The 24,242-nt window shown below is 43.1% G+C and overlaps 2 protein-coding genes across 3 annotated transcripts in view; one reads left to right on the plus strand and one right to left on the minus strand.

The window, feature by feature from the left end:
* Window positions 1-2,297: 2,297 nt before the first annotated feature.
* On the minus strand, window positions 2,298-11,940 carry MRPL39 (mitochondrial ribosomal protein L39). Its single transcript, XM_050333602.1, has 10 exons — window positions 11,865-11,940; window positions 10,384-10,590; window positions 10,013-10,152; window positions 9,253-9,352; window positions 7,906-7,973; window positions 6,591-6,703; window positions 5,720-5,785; window positions 4,593-4,746; window positions 3,745-3,792; window positions 2,298-2,444 (listed from the first exon to the last, which is right to left on the minus strand). The coding sequence occupies exons 1-10, from the start codon at window positions 11,917-11,919 to the stop codon at window positions 2,355-2,357; spliced, it is 1,041 nt and encodes a 346-aa protein (XP_050189559.1). The 5' UTR covers window positions 11,920-11,940; the 3' UTR covers window positions 2,298-2,354.
* A 9,516-nt stretch (window positions 11,941-21,456) lies between these two features.
* Window positions 21,457-24,242, plus strand: part of JAM2 (junctional adhesion molecule 2) — a 38,861-nt gene continuing 36,075 nt past the window's right edge. The window contains exon 1 of one of the 2 annotated variants that reach the window (XM_050332726.1): window positions 21,457-21,607. In XM_050332726.1, coding sequence (XP_050188683.1) covers window positions 21,553-21,607 — 55 coding nt within the window. In that variant the 5' untranslated portion in view covers window positions 21,457-21,552. Of the gene's footprint in view, window positions 21,608-21,899; window positions 22,012-24,242 lie in introns of those variants that run through there. The other variant, XM_050332727.1, reaches the window with a different exon arrangement.

Here is a 24,242-nt window from a genome sequence, read left to right on the forward strand (position 1 = left end):
CTGGCACTGAGCAGTGCTTCCATTTGCTCTCACACTCACCCAAGAAATGTTCAGGACTGTTTTCTAGCAGTGCCATCACTTCATACAGATCAGGTAGAGAGTACTCAAAGTACCTTATGATCCATCCCCCCCAGAAAACACAGATGTTTCCCCCTGCACATGTGGCTCTGAATCCCTGTCTGGCAGAACAGGGACTTGAATCTGCATTCCTACTTCAAAAATTGCTGTGGTGATAAAGAAGTGGACACTGCCTTCTATTATACAGTTCTCTTAACTGCTACTGTCCTCTGTGAGAATCCTGGTGCTTTTCAAAGGCATCCTCCACCTCCACCTCTCTTTAAGGAAGACCTGCCTTCTGGAGTCAACGGAAGCCGAGACGCAAGTTAGGACCAAGTTCTGCAGAAGTTTGAGCTTCCACTTTTTATGCACAGATCTCTGGGAAAGGGTTTGTTTCAGAACTCATCAGCTGGCAGACCTCAACAGCATTTTCAGTCCTGTAGTTCTGTACTCATAAAAGCCCCTTCCACTGGGATTCACCTGTGTGGTGCTTCTCCTTCTCCTCCCCAAGCTGATGCTCCCACCCAGTGGCCGGAGCTTGGCAGGTTCCCCAGGTTCTGCTGCAAATTCCCCTTCCTGCCAATTCTACATCTGCTTGTCCTAACCCAGTAAAGGTCAGGAAAGGGAAATTCCCTCTCCAGACTTTTCAGCCCAGCTGTATGCCTTTCAAAACTTAAAACACTACAAAGGCAAAGTTTTCTCCCCCACAAAACAAACAAACAAACAAACAAACAAAACAGAAAAGCTCTGAAATTCCAGCAAAGGTTACAAAATTTCCTAAGGGGAAGTGGCGTTCTCACCCTTCTCTGCAGGTGGTGGAATCCAGGAGGAATTCTGAACTGAGAGCAGACATCAGAAGACTGTGTGGGTTGTAATATAACTGGCTTAGGATTCAAAACAGACCTCCTGAGTCAGATGCCACTGGTAAAACTTCACTACAGTCTGGGGTTAATCAGGGACGGCAGGTACTGTATTAAAAAGAAAACAACACAAACAGCACGTTTGTGTTTCTCAAGACAAGAATCAAGGCCTGCTTTTTCAGCAGCACCAGAACTACAGGTTCAAAGCCACAGCATACTCTGGCAGGTTAGATTTAATGAAAACATACAGAGTGTGTAAATGTATGTGTGTACTTTTAAGGTAAACCTTGAATCGAAAATCTCATTTAAAAAATTAAGCATCTGATAACCATTATAGAAAGTCCTCAGCAGCACTAATCAAGAGAAGGAAAAAAACCCAAGTTTTTCAAGTACTCTGAGAAGACATGGGCTGTACTTGAAAGAAGTAAAGAAGTGTTGAATTTAACACTTAGGAGCAAACACATTTTAATACATACCTTAAGCAGACTTCTGCAATTTCACTAAAAGCTACTATCACCTCTTGCATTTCTTCCATGCTCCAAAACATTCTGCATTTGCTGGTTATTTAGTTTGATTAAGGTAGGTCAGACTTCCTTATCTACATGTATTGTACTGAATTGCTACCCTGCTCTCACAAAACTCTAGTGTCAATTCAATTAGAAAGCAAGTGATGCAGTTAATGGTAAAAATAGTAATTGGGATAAAATTCAGAGAAAATATTTGCACTTCAAAAAGTAATGAAAATCTCCTCTGGTATAATGAAAACAGTTCTAATGACTCGGGGACAAAAATAACAAAATGTCAGAAAACATCGTCTAACAAAACCCCCTTGTGAAATTTAATTGAAGTCATCACATTTAATTATCAAAGGAAGAAAAGGAATAATAAATCTTACTACACTGGGGATGCAGGTAATGAACTACATTCCTGTTATGTTCTGGAAAATGATCTTCAACTGCACTCGTGCAGCAGAGACTAACAGCTAAACTCAAGCAGTGGCAATTACACAGTTCTCTACCGAATGGAGACTTTGCAACCTGAAACACAATAGAGTAGCTAATTCAATTCTGACAGGAAACCAAGATTAGTAAAATAATACTATTTTGGAACCTTTTAAGGGTATCTTTTCAAGATACTGTTTGTCTCAACTTTCTGTTTCAGGAAGCAACAACACACAGATATATACAACTGCTGTCATAAAGGTAAGGAGAGGGGTAACTTGCAAGATGAATTATTGCAAATAAAACACTACCTTCTCTCCTCTCTACCCTTTTTCCTTTAGTGAAGTCTTTGAAGTGGATTGAAACGTCTCATAAATTCCTGTCTTTTACACCTATCCATGATTAAGGTCCACAGAATTCAAATTAATTACCCAAGACATTTTTATATGAGTCATGTAAAAATACACATTTTATTATGTACATTTAGAGGTTCAAGTTAATTTAATGATACAGTTTTTCCTTCTTCAGTTCCATCTTTTGCCTCAAGTTGTTCTGCCACTGCTTCTACGTGTTTTTCTTCAGTGACCTGCAGAAACATACAAATTTTGTTACTTTTTAAAAAATTATTTAGTTCTATTTGATACTGAAAATGCCCCCATACTGTCAGTGTAACAATAAAGCACAGCTTACAAAGACAATTATTTTCTCCAAAATTAAACAACCTGAAGGACAAGAATATTCAAACTAAGTTCATAGAAAATACTGTAGGGTAGGCTCAGAACACATCCATGGCTAACAAGTTGCAAGAGACATATAGCATTTCTTTTTCTCTCCCACCACATACATGAGTAAAATGTTTGATCTGAAGGCTCCAAAGCATCTGTTGTTTAATTCTTAAACAGATTTCCTACGTTTAAAAATGCCTTGATAGTGAGTCTCTGGTTATATGTAGCTTATGGCATTTTATAGTTCCATTTATCTTAAAAATTTGCCTTTTGCATTTATTGAAACATTGTAAAGCTTCTCATGGGTAAGTACATTTCAACTTTGAAACATTGGTTCTTTAACAGAAGAGTGTTTGCAAGAAACTCATTTGCCATGTAGCTTTTAAACAGGAAAAAAAATGCCCGAAGTAGCGATTTATGCAGTTTATTGAAAGAGCATTCCCTTTTATCTCCACTAATTTCCACCTAGGTTCAAGGACAGGTCGGATGGAGCTCTGAGTAACCTGGTGTAGTGGAAGGTGTCCACGCCCATGGCAGGGGTTGGAACTAGATGATCTTAAAGATCTCTTCCAACCCAGGCCATTCTGTGATTTAACCAGTGGTATTAGATTTTATCCCTGTATTTATTCATAAGAAACATGTTAACATCTGTTCTCTCAAACCTGTGGCAGAAAACTTGTTAGCTAAAATCAAGGTAAGCGTAAATATTCCCACGTTCATGATTGAAACAGGAAAAAATAATTTCAAATATTAGATACACTTAATACCAAGATTAAGGTGATATAAGATGATATCAACAGTTTAAATTACTTCTATAAAAAACATGTGGGACTCTTCGAAGCAGACAGCTTCCGAGCCATGGATGTAAAGTCTGACACAGTTTGCCCCATTTCTTTTAATTCTAGCAATCATATCAATTGGATAGTGTACAGGGTTTTTTTTAAATGGCACAATGTATTTTAATAACCACACTCCAGAAACAATACTAGCAGGTCCTCTACTACACAAGCAGTTAGATTTCTGATCTTTCTTCGCCTGTGAATATTTCAATTCCAAAAAAATACACTCTTGAATATAATACCCACCTCTAATCATTCAAATTCTCTACCCCAGCATACCTCGGTATTTGCTAAACTGCACTTCATCACTAATGACACTTACCAGCCTCTTTGATCTTTCCAGCAGTCTGGGCCACACGGTGTGGTGAGCCTGAGTGACATGACATTAAATGATGTTAGTGAGGTAAAAAATAATCCTATGGTAGAATAGACTCTGACAAATATACAGAAATGATGGCACAAAGCCGTAATAATGCCTAGCTCAGATGCTACAGATAACAATTTCAGTATTCCTTTGGGGGACTTGAATAAATGTCTGCCCATCACATGATCCATTCCTGGAAGTGTTCAAGGCCAGGCTGGATGGGCTCTGAGCAACCTGTTCTAGTGGAAGGTGTCCCTGCCCAGGGCCACAGAGATGAGATGAGATGAGATGAGATGAGAAACCCTTGAAAACTTCCCCAGCTGAGACAATAGCACATGTGCTACAACACAGGTCAAAATTTTCTAAGTCAATAGGAATGGGAAGAAAGACTTTCTCCTCCACCTACAGTTCTGCAAAGCCTTTGTTTAAGACTGATTAGCATAAGGACGTCTTCTGTCATTGTTAAGTTTTACTTTGGTGTCTTGGAAGATTTTCAATTATATCCTGCATTATGAGTATAAATTCCAAGTTCTGCTCTTTCATGAAGGTGAATGAACTATCCATGCAGAAATTGCACAACCAAAAAAACACCTTTGATGCAAACTTTTCTAGCTCTGATTCCACAACCACAACAATTCTAGGAAAACAACTCCTAAATATCCAACATGGTCCTCATCATGGGCCTTCCTTTTCTCCTGTTCTCATCTCTGAATTATGTTCAGCTGCCAGCACAGCACATAATAAAGATCAAAAACGTAAGCGAAATGCCCTAATTTAAATAAAGAAAACCTGTACAAAATAATTACCCTCAAATGGACTGGCAGTGACACACCCTGGAACCTCCTTATCAATTCAGATCGGTCAGTCTGAAGATTATGGGCTGCCGTTATCTCATACTGGAAACAGAAACTTGTCCTTGGAATATGAGGGCCTTCAGTAACATCTACAAAGTCACCAAACCTGATGGGAGAAAAAAACCCCAACAACCTATGTCAAACATATTCAGAGAAAAGTACAAGCAAGATTAGGTTTTATTTTTGATTAGCCGATTCCAATCAACAAAAAGAAAATCCACACAAATACCAAAACAAATCTAAACAAATCTTCATTCAGCATTTTTAGGTTTCCTGAACAAAAAGTACAGGTCACACTATTTCCTTAAATTAACTTAGGAAATTTAAACTTCAAATTTAAACTTCATGTCTAGGAAAGGATCCTTGGTTTAACAAATCTTTGATGCCATGTTGTCTCTAAAACTGGGATAATTCTGTCATTCACCAGAAAAAGATTTGTCTCCAAGATCACTCATTTTCCAGAGTACAGTGTTTACAACCTGCACAGGATTTTTTTCAAGACCTTTCAGACAACAATTTAGACATCTAGAAAAATGAATATCCTACACTAGCCTAAGCTAGAGAGAAATTCTTTTAATTGCCTGAGATGCAATACAAGCTTCCTGACTCCAGTCTAAGAACTTTATGTATCCCAGGAGGCTGTTCCATTCTCACCTCCACCACTACAAGGCAGTAGTTTGCCAGTTAGGAAGATCTCAAAAACTTAAGACGAAAAATCCACCATACAATGCTAACTCTTGTTTTCAAACAAGTATTTGGCTTGCATGTTATTTAACCTGCAAAGCTCTAGAGGTTTATTTAGATTTCATGTAAAAGCATTGAAAGCAGTAAGACTGCTCTGGCAATTACTACCTTTAACATAACAAGAAATGGAAATGTAGTATCACATAGTATCACAGAATAATGGTTATTAAAAAAAAAACAAACCAGCCCAAACAACCCTAGACAGAGTACAGAGCAGCAATGAACACAAGTGATTCTTAAATTTACACCATCATAAGTAACTTGCTCTTATCATTTGCAGAGAGTACTTGCAGTATGATGAAATCATTACAGAATGAGAGTTCAGTTTTGCTCACCTGTGTAACATTACAATTCCTTCCATATTCTGGGAAGCTTTTCGTTCTATCATCTCCATTTTGTATCTGAACAAGACAAGAAAATTATTTTTAAAAATCCTCACCTTCAGCACCCAGTTCTTATGAGAATACTTCAGAAACCAATATAAGGGGCATCCTGAAAAATGTTTGTATTTATGTGAGCTTTGAGATAGGTTTAAATTCCTAATGACAACACGCATTGTTGTAGGTCCCTTCCTACTGAAACAGTCCATTCCAGTCCACAAAATTATAAATTATTTATCATTTCTCCCCCCACATCTCTCCAACTGCCAAAAAGCTGTGGACTGAAGATTTTTTTTCCCAAAACATTGCCGAAGTGGGGTTTTTTCAGCATAGACTGTTTTGAACAAGATATTTTTGTAGCACAGACCAGAGTATTTTAGCCATTTCTCCCCTGTAGAGCTAAAAACCTGCATTTCACCAAATCTTCATTTAAAGATACCAAGACATGAGAAACTTACTTCTCTTTAAATATGAAAGCCTTTCAGCAAAGGCTGAGAAACTACCATGCCAAGATTAACCATGAGAGCTTCGATCTGATAGTAGAGAAATCTTGACACTCAACTAGTGAACAAAAGCAGTCTTACAGCCTTTCAGTTTGTCACAAAACTACATCCACTAAAGTGCCTGGTGTTGGGCTCTGAAGAGAACATTAAAAATTAAATAAGTTAGCGTGACAAAAAGAATGAAGACAGGCTGATTCGGAGCAGTGGGAAAAGTACCTTCCCACTTCACCTGTCACATCTTATTTTAGATTTACAAAAGCAAGCAGAGATTTGAATTGATTTCTAATTGCCTTTTTGAACGAAAAGCAACTTCACACACTTGCCTGTTATGCAGAAACATTTCACGTGCTACTTTTGCTTCAACAAACAGTGTTTCAAAGGGCAGGTCTTGATAGATTAGCTTTTTGGCATCTCTTGTAAGAGAACGGAAGTTTTCCTAAAAAACAGGGCATATGAAACTATAACCACTGTTTCTCGGCTGTAGTGAATGGATAAATTAGCACAGTAAACACTAAATTTTAGTCAAAACAACAAAGATCATCTACTACAAATCCTAAATGCATATTGCTACAGATCATCCCTGTTTAAATGGACTGATTCAGTGTCCAATCAAACCAAAAGGAATTTGTCCATGGGAAACAACATATATTAATTAAACTTCTCAGGTTTTCCCTACATGATATATATACATACAGTCTCACTACTGCTAAATATTCATCTGTATATCTTGTTTCCCAGAGTGGTGACGTCACTTGTAAATGTCCTCTCTTTGGATCGACTCAAAGGGAAAAGAAAGGTACTGAATATTTAATAAATAGAAATTGGTCACCTTGGTCCAGAATCTGAAGTTCTGCAGAACTCAGATTTACTCATAAATAAATAGATTTTTATGAAGAGAAATTACATTTATAATGTAACGTAGAAAATATTTTTAGGTAAGTTACTTCAGCTACAAGATCATGTTGAAGAAAAATTCTGCATAGTACCAATATTGCTTTGTTAGCCACACACACCTCTGCTGGTGTTCAGGAACAAGAACGGACACCAGACAAGTAAAATACTTGTAATCCCAAAGAGCTCTGAGATTTAGAGGGTTCAGATTATCAGATTTGCTGCAGAGCATGAAATATAAGCAAGCTATTAATGGGAGCTTCAGCTGAACGTGCTCATAGTTCTTGTTCAGCAACAAACTGATTCTGCTGTAAAACCGCCAGCTGAAAATAAACATCTTACAAACATTTTCACTTTTGGAGAGCTCTACTCACACAAAGACTGGGGTTTGCATCCCCATTACCAGGCAGGAGAGGCTGAGGAGGACCAGATCTGCACGGTAACAGAGATGGCACAGAGGTCCCAACAGCTACATCAACTGTTTCTGGAATTTATTTCAGACTAGAACCTTCTCTAGAACCCCACAGACCTAAAACCTGTAAGCACCTGAAGGACAACCCAAGGTTTAGTTTCATCTGAAAGGAAATCTGAGAGCACCCTGCAACACAGCCAGGGCATTGTAAATGCAGAGATCAGCTCCCAAAGAGAACTCCTGATGTGTAGATACACCCCCCTCTTCCTCATTAAAAAACAACCACTGGACAAGGACACAAGGCATACAACTTTCCAGGCAAGAAAAGTGCTTACATTTGTTGGTCTCCATTCATTCAGTCTATTGTCCAAAAGTACATCATAACAGAAAGCTCCAGAGATCACTGCAATTCCAATCCAAACAAAAATACTCATGTTTGTAACAAAGTATGTATTTCACTATCACATTATATTCTCACATATATAGCAAAATGATTGAGAAGAAAAAGAGTTATCTCAAGAAATTCATCATAAAATTTTCAGTTGTGATTATACAATAATAAGGCAGAATAAACCTGTATCATTTTAATCTCACTGAATGAGAAAGTAATTTGAAATGAGTCAATAAAATAGTACCCCATTAAAGAGGGGAAAAAATATACCGCTTAACAAAATTGCATCTAATACTGGGAAAAAAAACTAAAAACCACACACTTTGAAAATACTTCACATTTTTCCTTTGCAAGCATCATATGCTAAATTTGAACTATTAAATTATAAAGAGAAATTTATTGCATAGAGAAATCAGACAATATTAGAGCTGAAGTAAAATGTTTTATCATGACACAAGCATGGCAGAAATTTCTGATAAAGGCAACACAAATTTCTGTGGTAGCTGTTACAACACTCTTTGTGCATATTTATTCAGTTACTGCTATTTAGAAATCAAATCTTTGAACCCAGTAAGCTCACGCTATTTCTACACATACAGTATTACAATACAGCTCAGTATAGCCAAGATTATTCCAACTCCTGGCACAACTGAAATATCCACCTGTGCTGACCAACCAAGACAAATGTTGAAATTGTTAAAAAGAGAATCAGTTACAGGATTCCACCTGTAAGGACCAGCAGTCAACCTTCTTACATATCAAATGCATAACCATGCAGGCTTTGTTACTGAAACAACCTCTTCTCTTGTGTGCTTTCTCACCTTTCTAAATCTTAAATCAGGTCACAGATGAGCAGACACTGTTGCTAACCCTGTTTGTACTTCAATAATCTTCCAATTTGGTGCAGACTTTGCCATTTTTAGTAACTCAGGTGCTCACAAGGTTATGCAGTTATTAGAGCAAATTTCACAGAAACACATCACATCATATCTAGAGACCCTACTCATGTCACTTCACAAAACAGAGGTTGAGGTACTCACTTCAGCTATGAAATCCTAAGTGGTCTGAAACCCAGTGGCCACGTGGACTAATCTTCTGTACATTGGTAATAAAACTGTTTTTAGTGTGATTTCTATAAATTAAAGGCAAGAGCAACAGCACGTAATACACACACCAATGAGAAGTACCATCAATCATTGGGAAAGGAGCCTCTGATTTATTGGTAACTTTGGTTATTACACACTCACTTAAGAAGCAGCAAAAGACAATGAACACAGAGCACTTCTATCACCTGGCACTTCTGGAGCTTTCACGAGGCTCACTGAGTACTCGTCCTTGAACGCCCGCTTCAGCACACACGCCATGATCATGGCACAGGAACGCCAGTACGCCTGCAAAGGGAATTTCAGAATATGGATTTATTACCTAGAAGCTAACAAGCCACAGCAGCTGAATATCAGCTAATTATTCCAAAAGAATACCATCATTTAACTGAATGATGCACAGACGTAACTGTCTACCCAAGCATTCCATTCCTGGAAATGTCCAAGGCCAGGTTGGATGGGGCTTGAAGTAACATGGTCTAGTGAAAGGTGTCCCTGCCCACAGCAGGGGTGTTAGAACTGGATGATCTTTAAGATCCCTTCCAACCCAAACCATTCTATGATTCTATGATTACTTTCTTTAGTATTTAAACTTCTGTTTAGAGATGATTCTCCAGACAGAACCAAATCAAAACAAAACTGCATTTAGAATGCAATCCAGATGTTTCATTGGAGGTAAGTCTGAAATCACAGAATAATGCAACAATATAGGTTGAAAGGCACGCCAGCACATCATATAGCCCACACACTGGTTTAATGACAACCTAATGATGCACCAACCAGCCATTACAAATATCTGAACTTTCATGACAACGATGTTCAAGAAAGCAGACAGACACAGAACTGAAGGGGGCATACAGCTTCAAGTGGTCATAATCAGGGACACCTGCAATGAGATAAGAGACAGACAACCAGGGTCATCTACAGTGGAATAACATACTGACTTACCTTGTTTACTTCCTCTGGATCTTCATCTTTGAAGGTAAGGAACTGAATTTCACATGATTTGGTCAAGGGTCTGTACATATCCCAGACTTCTCCATCCACAAGAGCCAAAACTGATTTCTTGCAATGCCACTCACTTAAATCTAAAGAAAGTAAAAAAACCCCAAAGTATTACACACTTATCAACCATATTTCTCAGGATCAGTTCAGAACCCCTCCATTTGTAACAACAAACTGCAAGTTTCACTTTTGTAAATGACTTGGAAAGATGAGCTGTTAACAGATCCTCCAAAAACCAACTCAGTCTCCAGTTCAGTTGGCAGCAACATTCACCACGAGTGGCACAGTGTCAGCTCAGGAGCTCACCCACTTACGCATGGCACAGTTGTAGGGCGTAGACAAAGCCTTGTTCATGACAAACACGGTGCCAGGGTGCGACTTCCCGGTGTATTTCACCTCGATTTTCTCAATCCGTGGGTGGAGAGACAACTGCCTCTCCTTCTCTTTGGTGAAGAGCTCGTTGCGCATCCGAACCATCTCCTCAGGCGCCAGCCGAGGCACAGCTGGTGTGGAGAGGAGCCCTGGGCAAAGCAGAGACCCAGCATGAGCAACAATCCTGGAGGAAGCAACACTGGAGCGGGCCCAGTGGAGAGCAATAAGGACAACTTGGAGACTGGAGCATCTGTCTCATGAGAAAAGGCAGAGGGAGCTGGGCCTGTTCAGCCTGGAGAAGAGACAACTGAGAGGGGACCTCACCGGTGTCCGTCAGTGTCTGCAGGGAGGGGTCAGGGCATGGACCAGGCTCTGCTCGGTGGTGCCGAGCAATGGGACAAGAGACAACAGGCAGGACCTGATGCCCAGGAAGTTTCACCTGAACATGAGGTTAGAACTTCTAGATGGTGCAGTGACCGAGCACCGGAACAGACCACCCAAAGAGGGTGTGGGGTCTCCCTCACTGTATTCCATAACTGTCTGGACACAATCCTGAGTAACAGACCCTGCTTGAGCAGGAAGGTCGGACCAGATATCCACTGTGGTCCCTTCCGACATGATCTATTCTGTGTGACCCATTCTGAGTTTTCAAAGCCTGTTTATAAGCTGTTGTTTTCTAAAAATGGGGGAAAAGGGAAGACTGCACTGCCAATCACCCACACGTCTGTCTCAGTCTGCACTTCAGCAGCCCCAGCGAGTGACCACGCTCTGTCCCTGCAGCGCCTGCACGAAGCTACAACACAGGACTCTGAGGGGCAAAAGGGGCCACAAAGATGATGTCTCGACTATCTCTCTCGTGAGGAGAAACTGTGGGAGCTGGGCCTGTTTAGTCTGGAGAAAACTGAGGGGGGGGTCTCGTTAATGCAAACAAGCATCTCAAAGGTGGGTGCCAAGGAGATGGTGCCAGACTCTTCTTAGGGGTGCCCCGCCACAGGACGAGGAGCAATGGCCACAAACTAAAACATAACAAGTTCCACCTCAACACGAGGAAGAACTTCTTTACAGTGAGGGTGGCAGAGCACTGGAACTACCCAGGGAGGGCGGGGTGTCTCCCTCTCTGGAGACATTCCAAGCCCACGTGGACGCGTTCCTGTGTCACCTGCTCTAAATGAACCTGCCTCGGGAAGGGGGTTGGACTGAATGACCTCCAACATTCTGTGATTCTGTGAAAACGTTAATGTCGTTCCCGGCCACAAAGGTCCTTCCCTCAGACAGCCATTCTCTCCTACGGCCTCCTCAGGGCACCTCAGCTCCTTTAAGGCACCGCCGCAGGACGAGCCCGGCCCAGCCCTGCACTCACAGCTCCCGTCCCAGCTCCCCCCTGCCCTCCCGGTTCTCTCGCCCGGCTCCCTCCCGCACTCACGGCTCCCGTTCCGGCTCCCTGCCCGCAGCCCGCGGCCGGCCCAGGGCCCCGCCATGTCGTCGCCGCGGTGCCGCTTCCCCCGGGCTCGTTGGGAAACAGCGGCCGCGCCCGCCCCGTTCCGTGCCCGCTCCGTGCCCGCTCCGCCCGCGGCCGGCAGGCGGCGGGAGCTCCTGCTCCGCTGTCACCGCTGCCTGCGGAGAGCTCGGGATAAAACAGCCGTGGAATGCATCCTGGTTCGGAGGGGACCCCACCGGGATCGTCGGAGGATGATCTTCTCGTCCTGGTGGATGAGAGGCTGGACATGACCCGGCCATGTGCACTGGGAGCCCAGAAACCCCCTGTCCTGGGCTGCATCCAAAGCAGTGTGGGCAGCAGGGGAGGGAGGGGATTCTGCCCCTCTGCTCTGCTCTGGTCAGACCCCACCTGAGAGAACTGGGATTGTTTAGCCTGGAGAAGAGAAGGGTTTGGGGTGACCAAATTGTGGCCCTGCCAGTACCTGAAGGGAACCTACAGGAAAGAGTGGGAAAGAGGAAAGACTTTACAAGAGCCTATAGAGACAGGACAAGGGGGAATGGGTTCAAACTAAGAGTGGATTTAGATTTGATATTAGGAAGAAATCCTTCCCTGTGAGGGTGGTGAGGCACTGGAACAGGTTGCTCAGGGAATCTGTGGCTGCCCCATCCCTGGAAGTGTTCAAAGCCAGGTTGGATGAGGCTCTGAGTAACCTGGTCTAGTGAAAGGTGTCCCTGTCCACAGCAAGGGGTTGGAAAAAGATGATCTTTAAGGTCCTTTCCAACTCAGGCTGTTCTATGATTCTGTCATCAGAGTCCACAGGAGAGCCCCAAGAATCCCATCATGTGCCTTAGAGAGAGGTTGTGGAATCACAACATGTTTGCCCAGAGAGGGTGTGGAGTCTCCTTCACTGGAGATATTCCAGAACCATCTGGATGCAATTCTGTGCTGTGTGCTCTGGGGTGGCCCTGCTTGGGCAGGGAGGTTGGACCAGATGACCCGCTCTGGTCCCTTCCAACCCAACCCACTCTGTGATTCTGAGAGTGTTGTCTAAATACTCCATGAGCTCTGTGATTGCTTACATGAGTGCTGTGACCACTGCCCTGGGAGGCAGTTCTGTACATTACCCTGGGCAGGAATGTCATCCCAAAACCACATAACTCCTGCCCCGCCACTGCCAGCCCTCCTTTGCCGATACTGACCACCTGCACTGGGCTTGTGTGGCCAGGCTTTGGCAGCAGGGGGTTACAGGAGAGACCCTCTCCTGTATTTTTGTGTGAGAAGCTGCCAGAAGCTTCCCCTGTGTCCGACAGAGCCAATGCCAGCTGGATCCAAGGCATATCCACTGCTGGACAAGGCCGAGCCATCAGTGATGGTGGCAGCACCAAGGAGGTAAAAAAATTACTGTGTGGCAGCAGCTATAGGGAGATAAGAGAGGAGTGAGAATGTGTGAGAGGAACAGCCCTGCAGGCACCAAGGTCAGTGCGGATGGAGCAGGAGGAGGTGCTCAGGTGCTGGAGCAGAGGCTCCCCTGCCCAGCTGGAGCAGAGAGTGAGGAGTCCTCCCTGCAAGGGGAAAGCAGCAGGAGAGATAACAGTGTGATGAACTGACCACAGCCCACATTCCCCATCTCTCTCTGCTGCTGGGAGGGAGGAGGAACTAGAGAATTTGGGAGTGAAGTTGAGCCCAGGAAGAAGCAAGGGGTGGGAGGAAGGTGTTTTTAAGATTTGGGTTTGTTTCTCACTACTCTACTTGGATTTAACTGTCCATAAATTAAATTAATTTTCCTGAGCTGAAGTCTGGTTTGCCTGTGATGGTAATTGATGGCGAGTGATCTTTCAACCCACAAGTCTTTCATTGTGTTTTCTCTCCACTGGCAAATTGAGAAGGGGAGGGATAGAATGGCTTGATGGGCACCTGGAATCCAGCCAGGGTCAACCTCCCACACCTCCTAGCCATCCCTCCTCCCAAAAAGATTGAACCTAGCTGCTGCCCATGTAGGAAAACCATGGTTTAGATTAAAACGTTATTAAAATTTGTGAAATAAAAGAATTCATTTTGATGCTTTAACAATTTAGCTGATGGTGATCTTCATCCCACTCCTCAGCTGGCAACAACATAACAGGAAGGCCATCAGTAAGCCAATGTCAAACAGTTACACTGAATTAGTGCCATTAAGAGCTAAAGCCTGTAATTAAACTCAGCACTAAAAAAAAAAAAAAAAAAAAAAGACAGAGAATTTTCCACTGGGGAAACAGATCCATGGAGCAGTGGGGCAGCTGGCTCCCCCTGGCTTGGCTTCCTGGTTCACCGGGGCTCTCATCCTGAACACCAGGTGTGCAAGTACAGTAGCTATTTGTGCCCTTCATTACATTATTTGATAGATAAAGAATTTCAGCTTCCTCATTTGTTAAAACAAGTTAAGGACAAGTTATTTAAAACGTAACGATGCTGTTGCTATTTGTGTCATTACAGCTCAACTACAGCCTTTCTTCTCTTAACTTTTTGTTCTGTGGCTCAAGGAATAATTTGTGGTCAGTGATAACATCACATAATCATTTAAAAAAAATTACAAGTAAAATGAGGTTAACAATGTAGGGTATAAAAAGAACACTTTTATTCTATGAGGAGATACATGCAAAATGTTCAGAGAATGAAAGACAGAAACCCTGTTCTGTCACTCTGAGGGAACCTCGAATGACAGGAACAAAATCCTATTTGATACTGCGTACTTTATTACATGTTTCTCTGCTTTAAATTGCCACTTTCTAATCTCTGAACTTTCTTTTGTACAAGTATTTGGAACTTCTTATTCAGATGGATCATCAGAAAAATTATGGTAGAATATCTGCTCCCTCCTTTTACTTATTTGATGTTGCTCTGGAAGCACAATGCAGATAAAAAAAAAATCATCTGGGACTTGTAACACACTGAATACGACAGAGAGAGGCTAAAAAATCCTGGGTGCACTCAAACCCCGTGGTCTGAGCTGAGAGCAGATGGGGGTTACTCTCAGCTGCCTGAGGTGTACAGACCTGCTGTGATTCCCCAGCTATTGATCCCTCCGTGCCCAAAGAGAAATGCCTGCCAACTGGCAAGTACTCCGGGAAGAGTTTCACTGAAGTCCAGTGGCTTTTGGCATGTCACAACACTGCGCACATTTGTGGTACAAAGAAGAGATGGGTAACAGAACTGTCCAAGAATAATTGCAAGGTATCCATCTTCATAAAGCCCTTTGACTTTCAGGAAAACCCTGGCTGTTATTTCATAATGGTCAGAAAATGAGAGGTTGCCCTCTGAGGCAACAGGAACCCTGTAATTGCTCTTATGCCATGGTATGTGGCTCAAAAGGAGTGCATAAGTGACAAACTGTGACAGTTTATCACCTTCATGGTCCCAAAGCCAGCTCTGAGCTCACTTCAGATTGCTTCAAAAGTAACACTGGCTTAAAAATTCCTGCTCCTCCTTTGCCATTCTGGGCTGTTCCTCACTTCTTACACTCTAGGTAGACAAGAGTAGCAGTACTGTACAAGGCCCCGAACACAAGGTCACTGAAGAGATACAAACTGCAGGATCAGTATTGCTGAAAGATTATGTTTTGTTCACATCATTCACATTATTTTGTATACTCATTTCTGTGCACAAGCAAAGTGGTAGCAGTAATCCATGGTCGGAGGCAGCAATGGCCTTGGAAAACAACATGCAGTGTAACTACACCTTGAGAAGTATTCTTCATAACACCATAGAATCATGGAATCATTTAGGTTGGAAAAGACCTCCAAGACCATAAAAGTCCAACCTTTGGCTGAATACCATCATGCCTGCTAAATTATATCGTGAAGTGCCACAGCTACTCATTTTTTGAACTCTTCTAGGGCTGGTGACCACCACCCTGGGCCGCCTGTTCCAATGCTTTAAAACACTTTCTGTGAAGAAATTTTGTTCTAAATTTGAACCTCTTTTGGCACAGCTTGAGGCTGTTTCCCCCCTGTCCTGTTGTTTGTTACTTGGGAGCAGAGGCTAACCCTCACCTGGATACAACCTTCTTTCAGGGAGTTGCACAGGCTGACAAGTTTTCCCCAAGCCTCCTTTTCCCAGGCTGAACAATCCCAATGCCCTCAGCTGATCCTCATCAAACTTACACTCTAGACCCTTCCCCAGCTCCACTGCCCTTCTCTCTGGATGTGCTTCAGAACCTCAACGTCTTTCTTGCTGTGACGGGCCCAAAACTGGACACAGGATTCAAGGTGTGGCCTCACCAGTGTCCAGCACAGGGAACAATCACTGCCCTGGTCCTGCTGGCCGCACTATTGCTGATACAGGCCAGGATTCCATTGACTCTTTTGGCCACTGGACACGCACTGGATCATCTCCAGTGACCACTGACCAGCACTCCCAGGCCCTTTCCTGCCAGGCAGCTCTCCACCCACTCTGCCCCCAGCCTGTAGCGCTGCAGGGGGTTGTTGTGACCCAAGTGCAGGACCCAGCACTTGGCCTTGTTGAACCTCATACCATTGCCCTCAGACCATCAATCCAGCTTGTCCAGATCCCTCTGCAGAACCTTCCTGCCCTCCAGACTTAGCCCCAACACTGAGCCCTGGGGAACATCCCTGGTGACCAGCCACCAACCGGATTTAACCCCACTCACCAGAACTCTCTGGGTTCAGCCATCTAGCCAGTTTTTTACCCAGTGAGCAGTAAAGCATTATAAACACTGTGGCAAAATAATTCTGAATCCACCACCATCAGCATTGTGGCTAATGCATTGTCCACTGTTGCTTAGGTTGAATTGGGAAGTGTCCTACAATGCCATCCTATTTGATGGATCTTTTTAGAAATGTACCTTTGATTGCTACTGAGCTGCCTACTCAGTTGCAGTAATCTTGCAAATTCGGTTGAAATAAAGAAAAAGGCATTGATTCTGTGCTTTGCAAGTCAAAGATAAAATCATACAAGACATTCCAGAAGATGGAGGCGGAGGGTGGGGGCTTTCGCAGGAAAAAGCTACTGGAAACAATTAATTTGTATTACTGTTATCTTGTTCTACCCCCACATTTTGTGGCCTTCTTGGTTCAGGTTTGGCAGACACATTAGATATGAAATATTTTAACAGTCTAATAGAGAAACAGTGTTCTATCACAGCTCTCTAGTCCATTGCAGCCAGGCAACTAATCCATGACATGCTCTGGCTTTAAACAGCCAACTACGACAGCTTGGTGGAAAAAAAAGAATATCTGATTTTTTTTTTTTTTCAAAACTGTGCTTGCTCAGAATTTTCAGTTTCAAAGTAAAAAACAAGCAGATAATCTGTCAGCTAATTCAGATTTTTTTCCCCAGACAGGAGTTAAAACAATTAACTTGGAGTAGGTAAAAAAATTTAACAAGATGCCACAGAAGTCAAAAGAAGACGAGACATTCTGTAACTAGGGGAGTAGACAGCCTTTAAAGCAATACCCCAGAACATTATAAAAAACTAGGTGTGGTGATAACTAAAACTGCAAGTGAAAAAATATCACTTAAATTGTAGATATTGGCCTGTGGCTGCTGATAATTCTTCACACTAAAGGGCAAGGCTTTCAAGCTGATAGATTCAAGGTAGTGCAGGCTGGCAGTCTCAGTACCACCAAAAATACATAGCACATCAACCAATGAGCCTGACTTCAACTATGGAGCATAAAATATGTATATTGGTGATTAAACTAGTCAATTAAATGGAATTTGTTTTATCAGTTCTACAAAATAGTTTTCCATCAGTTTGTGCCATTGCTGTGACCAGGATCACATCAGAGCAGTCACTCTACAGCTCTGTGCTCCTGTCTTCAGCACTTACTAGAGCTAATATTTGTGACCACAACTTCGTGTGCTTGGAAAAGAGATGTGTACAGGGATTTAATGCACAGGCTATGGCACCAAATCCCAAATGGCATCTCTGACCACCTCAAATATATCGTTTCTCTTTTTAGAAATATGAAAAAATCTGTTTCTTCTTTAAATATGGAAAAATATTCAAAGCTGTCTCCTTGATCAAAAGCTAAACAACGTAAATTCCAATAACAGTAAGCCCTCTCTTTATTATTTTTTATCATACTATAGCTAAGAAAAATTAAATGTTCCTAAAGTGAAGAGTCACAATTTTGGCTTATGGCTTTTCACAGAATTTTTGCAAATTATTTTTCAAAAACTTTTTTCGCAGAACTCTTTGAAAGAGTGATGGTACCATAATGAAAGAAATAAACTCTAATTATTAGAACAGATTATGATCAGCACTTCACATTTGCGAAAGGAAGTTTCAATAAAAGGAGAAAGAATTCCATTGCATTGTAAGAATGTAAATTTATCTAAAATATCATCTAATAAAATGAGGACAATCTTTTTTTTAATGAATTCTGATATCAATAAGAAACATTCCAATCTTGAAATCATGTTGTAATTCCACTCCATTCTTAAAGACTTTTCTATACAAAGAACTTGACTAGGACAGTTATTACAAAATAAGATAGCTATTCTTGACCAGCATTTTGTGTGCAGATGTTAATCATAGACTGCTTTTATTATTCTAAAAATGAGTCTCTATGGAAAGTTCTCCAAGAATAACTGCTAAACTGAGCATCTCAAACAAATTCTTCCGTGTTGGGCTCTATGTGCTGTTTAATGAAAATATTTTTGCTACATTCAACTTTAAAATATTAAAAATATCGATACCAGTCTTGTGCTCTTCTAGCAAGGTACTTAACAGTACTTTTAAGAATACCATGGTTTAGCAATCTACATACAGAAAAAGGGTATTTAATAAATAAACTGTATGCATTGTGACCACTTTTCCAGGAATTCTGTAAATGCATTCAGAATACTGACATTTAATTTCTGGTGTTTCCTGCAGTTGTATAAAGCAAGTAGAGAAACCATGAAGAGGGGAATGGAAAGCAAATGTGAACTGTACTACAAAAAGTCAGAAAAATGTGGGGGAGACAATTCTTTGCACTAGGCATTTGCTTCACTTGCAAGACAAATGAAACAGCGAAAAGAAAAAAAGAACTTTACTCTGACCTCATGCTTATATAAACCCTGAGCATTTAAGTGAACTTACTGTGGTATAAGAATCATGTTTACAAAATACAAATTAAAGCTTGTATGTAAATCTATCTGTTTGGCCAACTAGAACTGAATGTTTACTGTGGTGGAAAGGTTATAGTACAGGTCTAAACTTCATCCCATCATCTCATGGGATACTTTCTCCTTCCAATTAGTCTCTTCATTCTCCTTCATCGATTCATTACCATTACAAAGAATCATAGAATGGCCTGGTTGGAAAGGACCTTAAAGATTATCTTGTTCCAGCCTTCTCTGGCATGGGCAGGGACACCTTCCACTAGACCAGGTTGCTCCAAGCCCCATCCAGCCTGGCCTTGAACACTTCCAGGGATGGGGCAGCTACAACCTCTCCGGGCAACCTTTGCCAGTGCCTCAGCACCCTCACAGCAAAGAATTTCTTCCTAATATCTGATTTAAACCTACTTTCAGTTTGATGTCCCATACTACTCTTCTTGAAGAAGAGTCCCTCCCTGACTCCCTGGTAGGCCCTGCAGATACTGGAAGGTGCTCTGAAGTCTTCACATAAGCTTTGCTTCTTCAGGCTGAACAGCCCCAACTCTCTCAGCCTGACTTCATCACAAAGGTCATCCTCATGGCCTCCTCTGGACTCACTCCAACAGGTCCATGTCCTTCCTGTGCTGGGACCCCAGAGCTGGAGGTAGCACTGCAGGTTGGGTCTCACCAGAGCAAAGCAGAGGGGCAGGATCCCCTGCTGCCCACACTGCTTTGGATGCAGCCCAGGACACAGTTGGCTTTCTGGGCTGCCAGCGCACATGGTTGGGGCATATTAAGTTTTTCATCAACATCAACTTTAACAGCCATCCTCTGACCTATCCTGTAGTTTAATTCCATACTGCCATTTCTTAACATTCACCACCTCTATATTTTTCCCACCAGTCTGCTCCCATATATTTAAACGTTATGTCAAGACAGCATTTCTATCACTGTCTGACTTTAAATAGTAAAGCAGTCCCACTGAAATCTTTGAGTTGTTATCCATGCTCAAAGTTATGATGTGCTGGGACACACAGAATAAAGAACTTTTCTGTTTTCAAAGGGACAGTTTTGATTTTATTAAATGTATGCCACGGCACTGGTAATATATAATATAATAATAATAATAATGGCCAGTCTTCGCGAGCGAAGATCCGGGGAAGGTCTTTACACCTTCCAGCCTGCGCATTGGATTTTTTAGGTGAGACACAGTGTGCGCGGAACTGAGCCCACCCTTTAATCCTAAGGTTCATCTGCCGGGGCCAAGCGAGCTTGGACGGTGGCAGTGAGGTCCTTAGGACGTAGGTGGGTTGCCTTTAAGGGCTAACGAGCCCCACCTGCCCGGGAGTGGCCCTGACCGGGAATCGAACCCGGGTCTCCGCGGTGATAGCGCGGCGCCTTTACCACTAGACCACCAGGGGCTCCTCAGGTAATATATGCTGGACACACATATATACATATATATATTTATATATTTATAATTGCAAATTTTTTTCAGAAATATTACTTGTGTGTTGCATACATTTTTTTCCACGTGAAAAATAACCTCAGAAGATTTTGACACAAAGAGTATCGTGGCATCCTACTTCCTTGGTCTCCATTAAAATAGCTCTTAGAGGATTTATTTATAAATAATCTTTCCATGTTTTGCTGCAGTCTAACAAAATAAAGGCATCGTTGCTGTTCAGATTACCAAAGAAATACTTGTGATACTTTTCTAGTTATAGAATGTTTTTACATCAGTGGTAATGTATTTTTAAGATGTCATTGGAAACTACTCAGATGCGCTATTAACTGTCACGATGAGTAATTTTCCTTGATTCATAAATTTAAAGGGCCATTACACCTCCTGTATATTTAATCAAAAATCTCCCAGACTGGTATAAACTAATAATATAAAAGGCTTTGAAGGTCACCGTGTGGTCCATGTCCTGCTGCAGGTGGGATTCTGTCCAGCTCAGCTGCACCGACAGGCACAAGGAGTCACTGTGACTTCCTTCGGCTTAAAACAGCGCCTCACCCTCACATCGCTTTTTCGCCAGCCGGAACATTTAAGTGTTTGTGCCGTGATTCCACCCCGTTATCCCCACTTTCACCCCGGGTTGGTTCGCCTTCGGGAAACGGACTAACAGGGACAACGCTCTTCTTTGGGAAGTTTAAGCTTTTCGTGACGAAAAAGTTTATTCTGTTGCAACAAATGCCCTTGAGCTAATGAAGCTCTCCCAGTTTCAAAACAAACCCATAAAAGAACACAACGGAGGGAAGGGCTGCTGGATACAGCACGCAGCACAGCGCCCGGGGATGCGCGGGGGAGGAGGGAGAGGGATGCTCCGGGAGCCGCCGCTCCGCGCTCCAAGGCGGCCGGGCGGGCGCTCGGCCAGGGCACATCCCCGGGTCCAGCCCCGGCTCCCGCGCTCGGGGCGGGGAGGCGCCTCCTCGGACACGTTAAAAGTTTGGGGCGGCCCCGGCGGCGCGGAGGAGGCAGAGCCCGGGCGGCGCTGGCGCTGCGCCCCGGCTGCCGCATCTGCTCCGCGGGCACCCCCGGCACCGCCCCGCTCCGCGCCCCCGGCCCTGCTCCGCCGCCGGGAAGATGGCGAGCCCCGGCCTCCGCCTGCTGCTCCTCGGTTACTTGGGGGTCCTGAGCTGTAAGTGCCGCGTCCCCTCCCCGCGGGGCTGTCGCGTTCCGCTGCCTCCGGGAGCGCCCCGGCTCCCGCCCCGCACGGCGCTGGGCTGCGGGGGGACGATCCCCCCGAGGTGTATCCTTGTCTCTTGTGTGTTCCCGCAAGCCTGGGACGCGGGAGGGGAGGATGTCCCTTCCCCTCCCTCGCCCCCGAGCCGGAGGAGCCAACTCGCATCTCCAACAGCGAAAGGCGAGCGAACGCCGCAGCCGGGGCGGTGCGCGCTGATTATTTCCATGTGTCTCTTGTTTTCACACAGATGTAACCTGTTTAAGCCCGGCCTGTTTGAGCGCAAGCCAGCGGTTCTCTGCTGCCGTGCAAACTTTAGAGATGCGGGCTGTGTAGTTTGCGTTTCTGATGGCCTTTACAAGGTGAATGAGCGAGGGACGGGAGTGTGTTTTCTATTGACAGCACTGGATGCTGCTGCTCCAGAACAGAGTTCTGTGTCCAATATTTTTATGGTCCTATTGTCTAACTCCTTAAAAACTGGGGGGAATAGGGAATATTAGAATAAGTTGGGAAAAGTTTCCCCACCCAGAAAACACATGGAAATAAGAGAAAAACAGATCACGGGGCCACATACCTGCAGAGAAGCAGTGAATTAACACAAAGTGTTAACAGTGCCAGTCGTGTTAAGGCTGTCACTTTCAGAGCACGTCTTACAGTGCTCCTGTTCTTTGCTTCTTATGTCTTGCTGGTGTTTTAGGGAAAAAGGTATACGTGGAAATAGTGTTTTGAGAAGACTTACGAAGCACTGTTGTGCAATGAAATGACCAGTCTGGGGTGAGTTCTCAGTCCATTACAGATATGGCACATCCAAGGTGCTGATGCTGGGTATGTTTTGAAGTTTACCTTTCACTCTGCCTCACCTAACAGAAACTAATGTGTGTGGAAACTCCTCTTTTTGCAAAGGAGTCCTGTTGAGGAGAGGCTTGAAGTGATGCCTGTGAGATAGGTCTTTGGCTTCATGACTGTTTTTGTTTTCCTTTCTCTTTGATTCTACAAAACCTTAGAGAAATGTTGGGCTGTTAGATGAACAGCTAGCACAGATTTCTCATTCATATAGTCAATAATAATAAATACTATTTTCTTTGTATTTTCTCCCTTCATTTGTTGTTAATTGCATATCTGAGCCTGTGAGCTGTGGTTTTTTTGTTGACAGGTTTTGGTTGTTCAAGCTGCTCAGCTTTCTGGTCAGTTGTGTCTGTTGGCAGTGCTGGCTTTGACTAGTGAGGAAATGATAGAGGGTGGTTTGGAAGCAGTACAGTGCATTGAATCTGGTGCCTACATTGTTCTCAGACTTACTTGTTTGGGGTTTTTTTCCTCTTCCTGTCCTAATTCCCAAAAAAACACCAGGTGGGAAGAAAGTTTACCAGCAAGGTGCTGATAAGAAGTCTTTCCATGAAGAAGGTGACTGTAGGTGTGTGGGTGTGCAGATGCTGACTGTTTGTGAGCCAGAGGAAATCCAGGCAGAAATTCAGCGGCAGCCTGGAGTCTGCTGCTGCTGCTCCTGTGGCTGGAGCACATTCACATGAACAATAAGGCTGAGTAATTCTGGCATCCAAGTCAGGCACATGGGCTGAGCAGTCTCTTATGTGGGACCCACATGCTCTGGGGAGTGTGGGGAATGGGTAGAAACTAGTGAGGGGGGAAAAAAGGGAGTGATTGATGCCTGACAAACAGGGTGGGTGGGGGTCGGTCTCTTCTCCCAGGAAACCAATGACAGGACAAGAGGGCACAGCCTCAAGCTGCACCAGGAGAGGTTCAGGTTGGACATCAGGAGGAATTTCTTCACAGAAAGGGTTGTAAAGCATCGGAATGAACTGCCCAGGGAGGTGGGGGAGTCGCCATCCCTGGAAGTGTTCAAGAAACAACTGGACAGTGCTCTGGTCCAGTTGATAAGGTGGTGATTAGTCAAGAGTTGGACTTAATGATCTTGGAGGTCTTTTCCAACTTAAATGATTCTGTGATTATACTGTGGGGCAGGTGTAGAGAACTTTCTTGGTAGCTCAGCTGCAGAAGTTAAAAGTTGCTCACAGGACATTTTCACTGAGATCTTACTAAGACATATTTGTGACCTGCAGAACTAGTGCTTTCTCTGAGCTAAGACTTCCCTTTCACCTTTAATTTAGGGGAAAGAAAAGGAGTTGGGGGTCTTTAGTCATGTCCTCTCTCAAACTTCTGGAACTGATGGTATCTGGAAAGTTTCAAAAGGTGGCAGAGAGCACTTGTGAGCTCTGTTGGCATGACAGAAAATATACAGAAATTATTATTATTATTAATCATCATGGCTACTCTGGAGCAGATATGTACTGATTAACTGTGAAGCTTCTAAGTGTGATTTTTTTCTTGCATTAGTGTACATTAAAATTAAACTTAAGAAGAAATTAAGTTGGTGATGCTGGTAGCAAATCCAGCAACTGTGTCTGTGTGAGGAGCAGTGCAGAGGCAATAAATAGTATTCTTGCATAAATATTTGATGGTACTCACTGGGATAGTTTGATTGAGCAATAAATAAGGTGATATTTTGTTTGTTCGTTTCTTTTGGCTTAAAAAACCCTATTCCTTATTGCTCAGGAATCTTTCAGTCAGATACAAAAGT

The sequence above is a fragment of the Myiozetetes cayanensis genome, unplaced genomic scaffold (assembly GCF_022539395.1).
Source record: "Myiozetetes cayanensis isolate MyiCay16 unplaced genomic scaffold, myiCay2020 scf5-8, whole genome shotgun sequence".
Lineage (NCBI taxonomy): Eukaryota > Metazoa > Chordata > Aves > Passeriformes > Tyrannidae > Myiozetetes > Myiozetetes cayanensis.

What these genes read in the sequence shown, in the direction of transcription:
- MRPL39 (XM_050333602.1), bottom strand. Translation starts at nt 11,919, where the DNA reads ATGGCGGGGCCCTGGGCCGGCCGCGGGCTGCGGGCAGGGAGCCGGAAC. An exon ending in GCCCTACAACTGTGCCATGC is followed by an intron (nt 10,153 to 10,383) that starts GTAAGTGGGTGA and finishes TACTTTCTTTAG; the next exon opens with ATTTAAGTGAGTGGCATTGC. An exon ending in GGAATTGTAATGTTACACAG is followed by an intron (nt 4,747 to 5,719) that starts GTGAGCAAAACT and finishes TTCTCCCATCAG; the next exon opens with GTTTGGTGACTTTGTAGATG.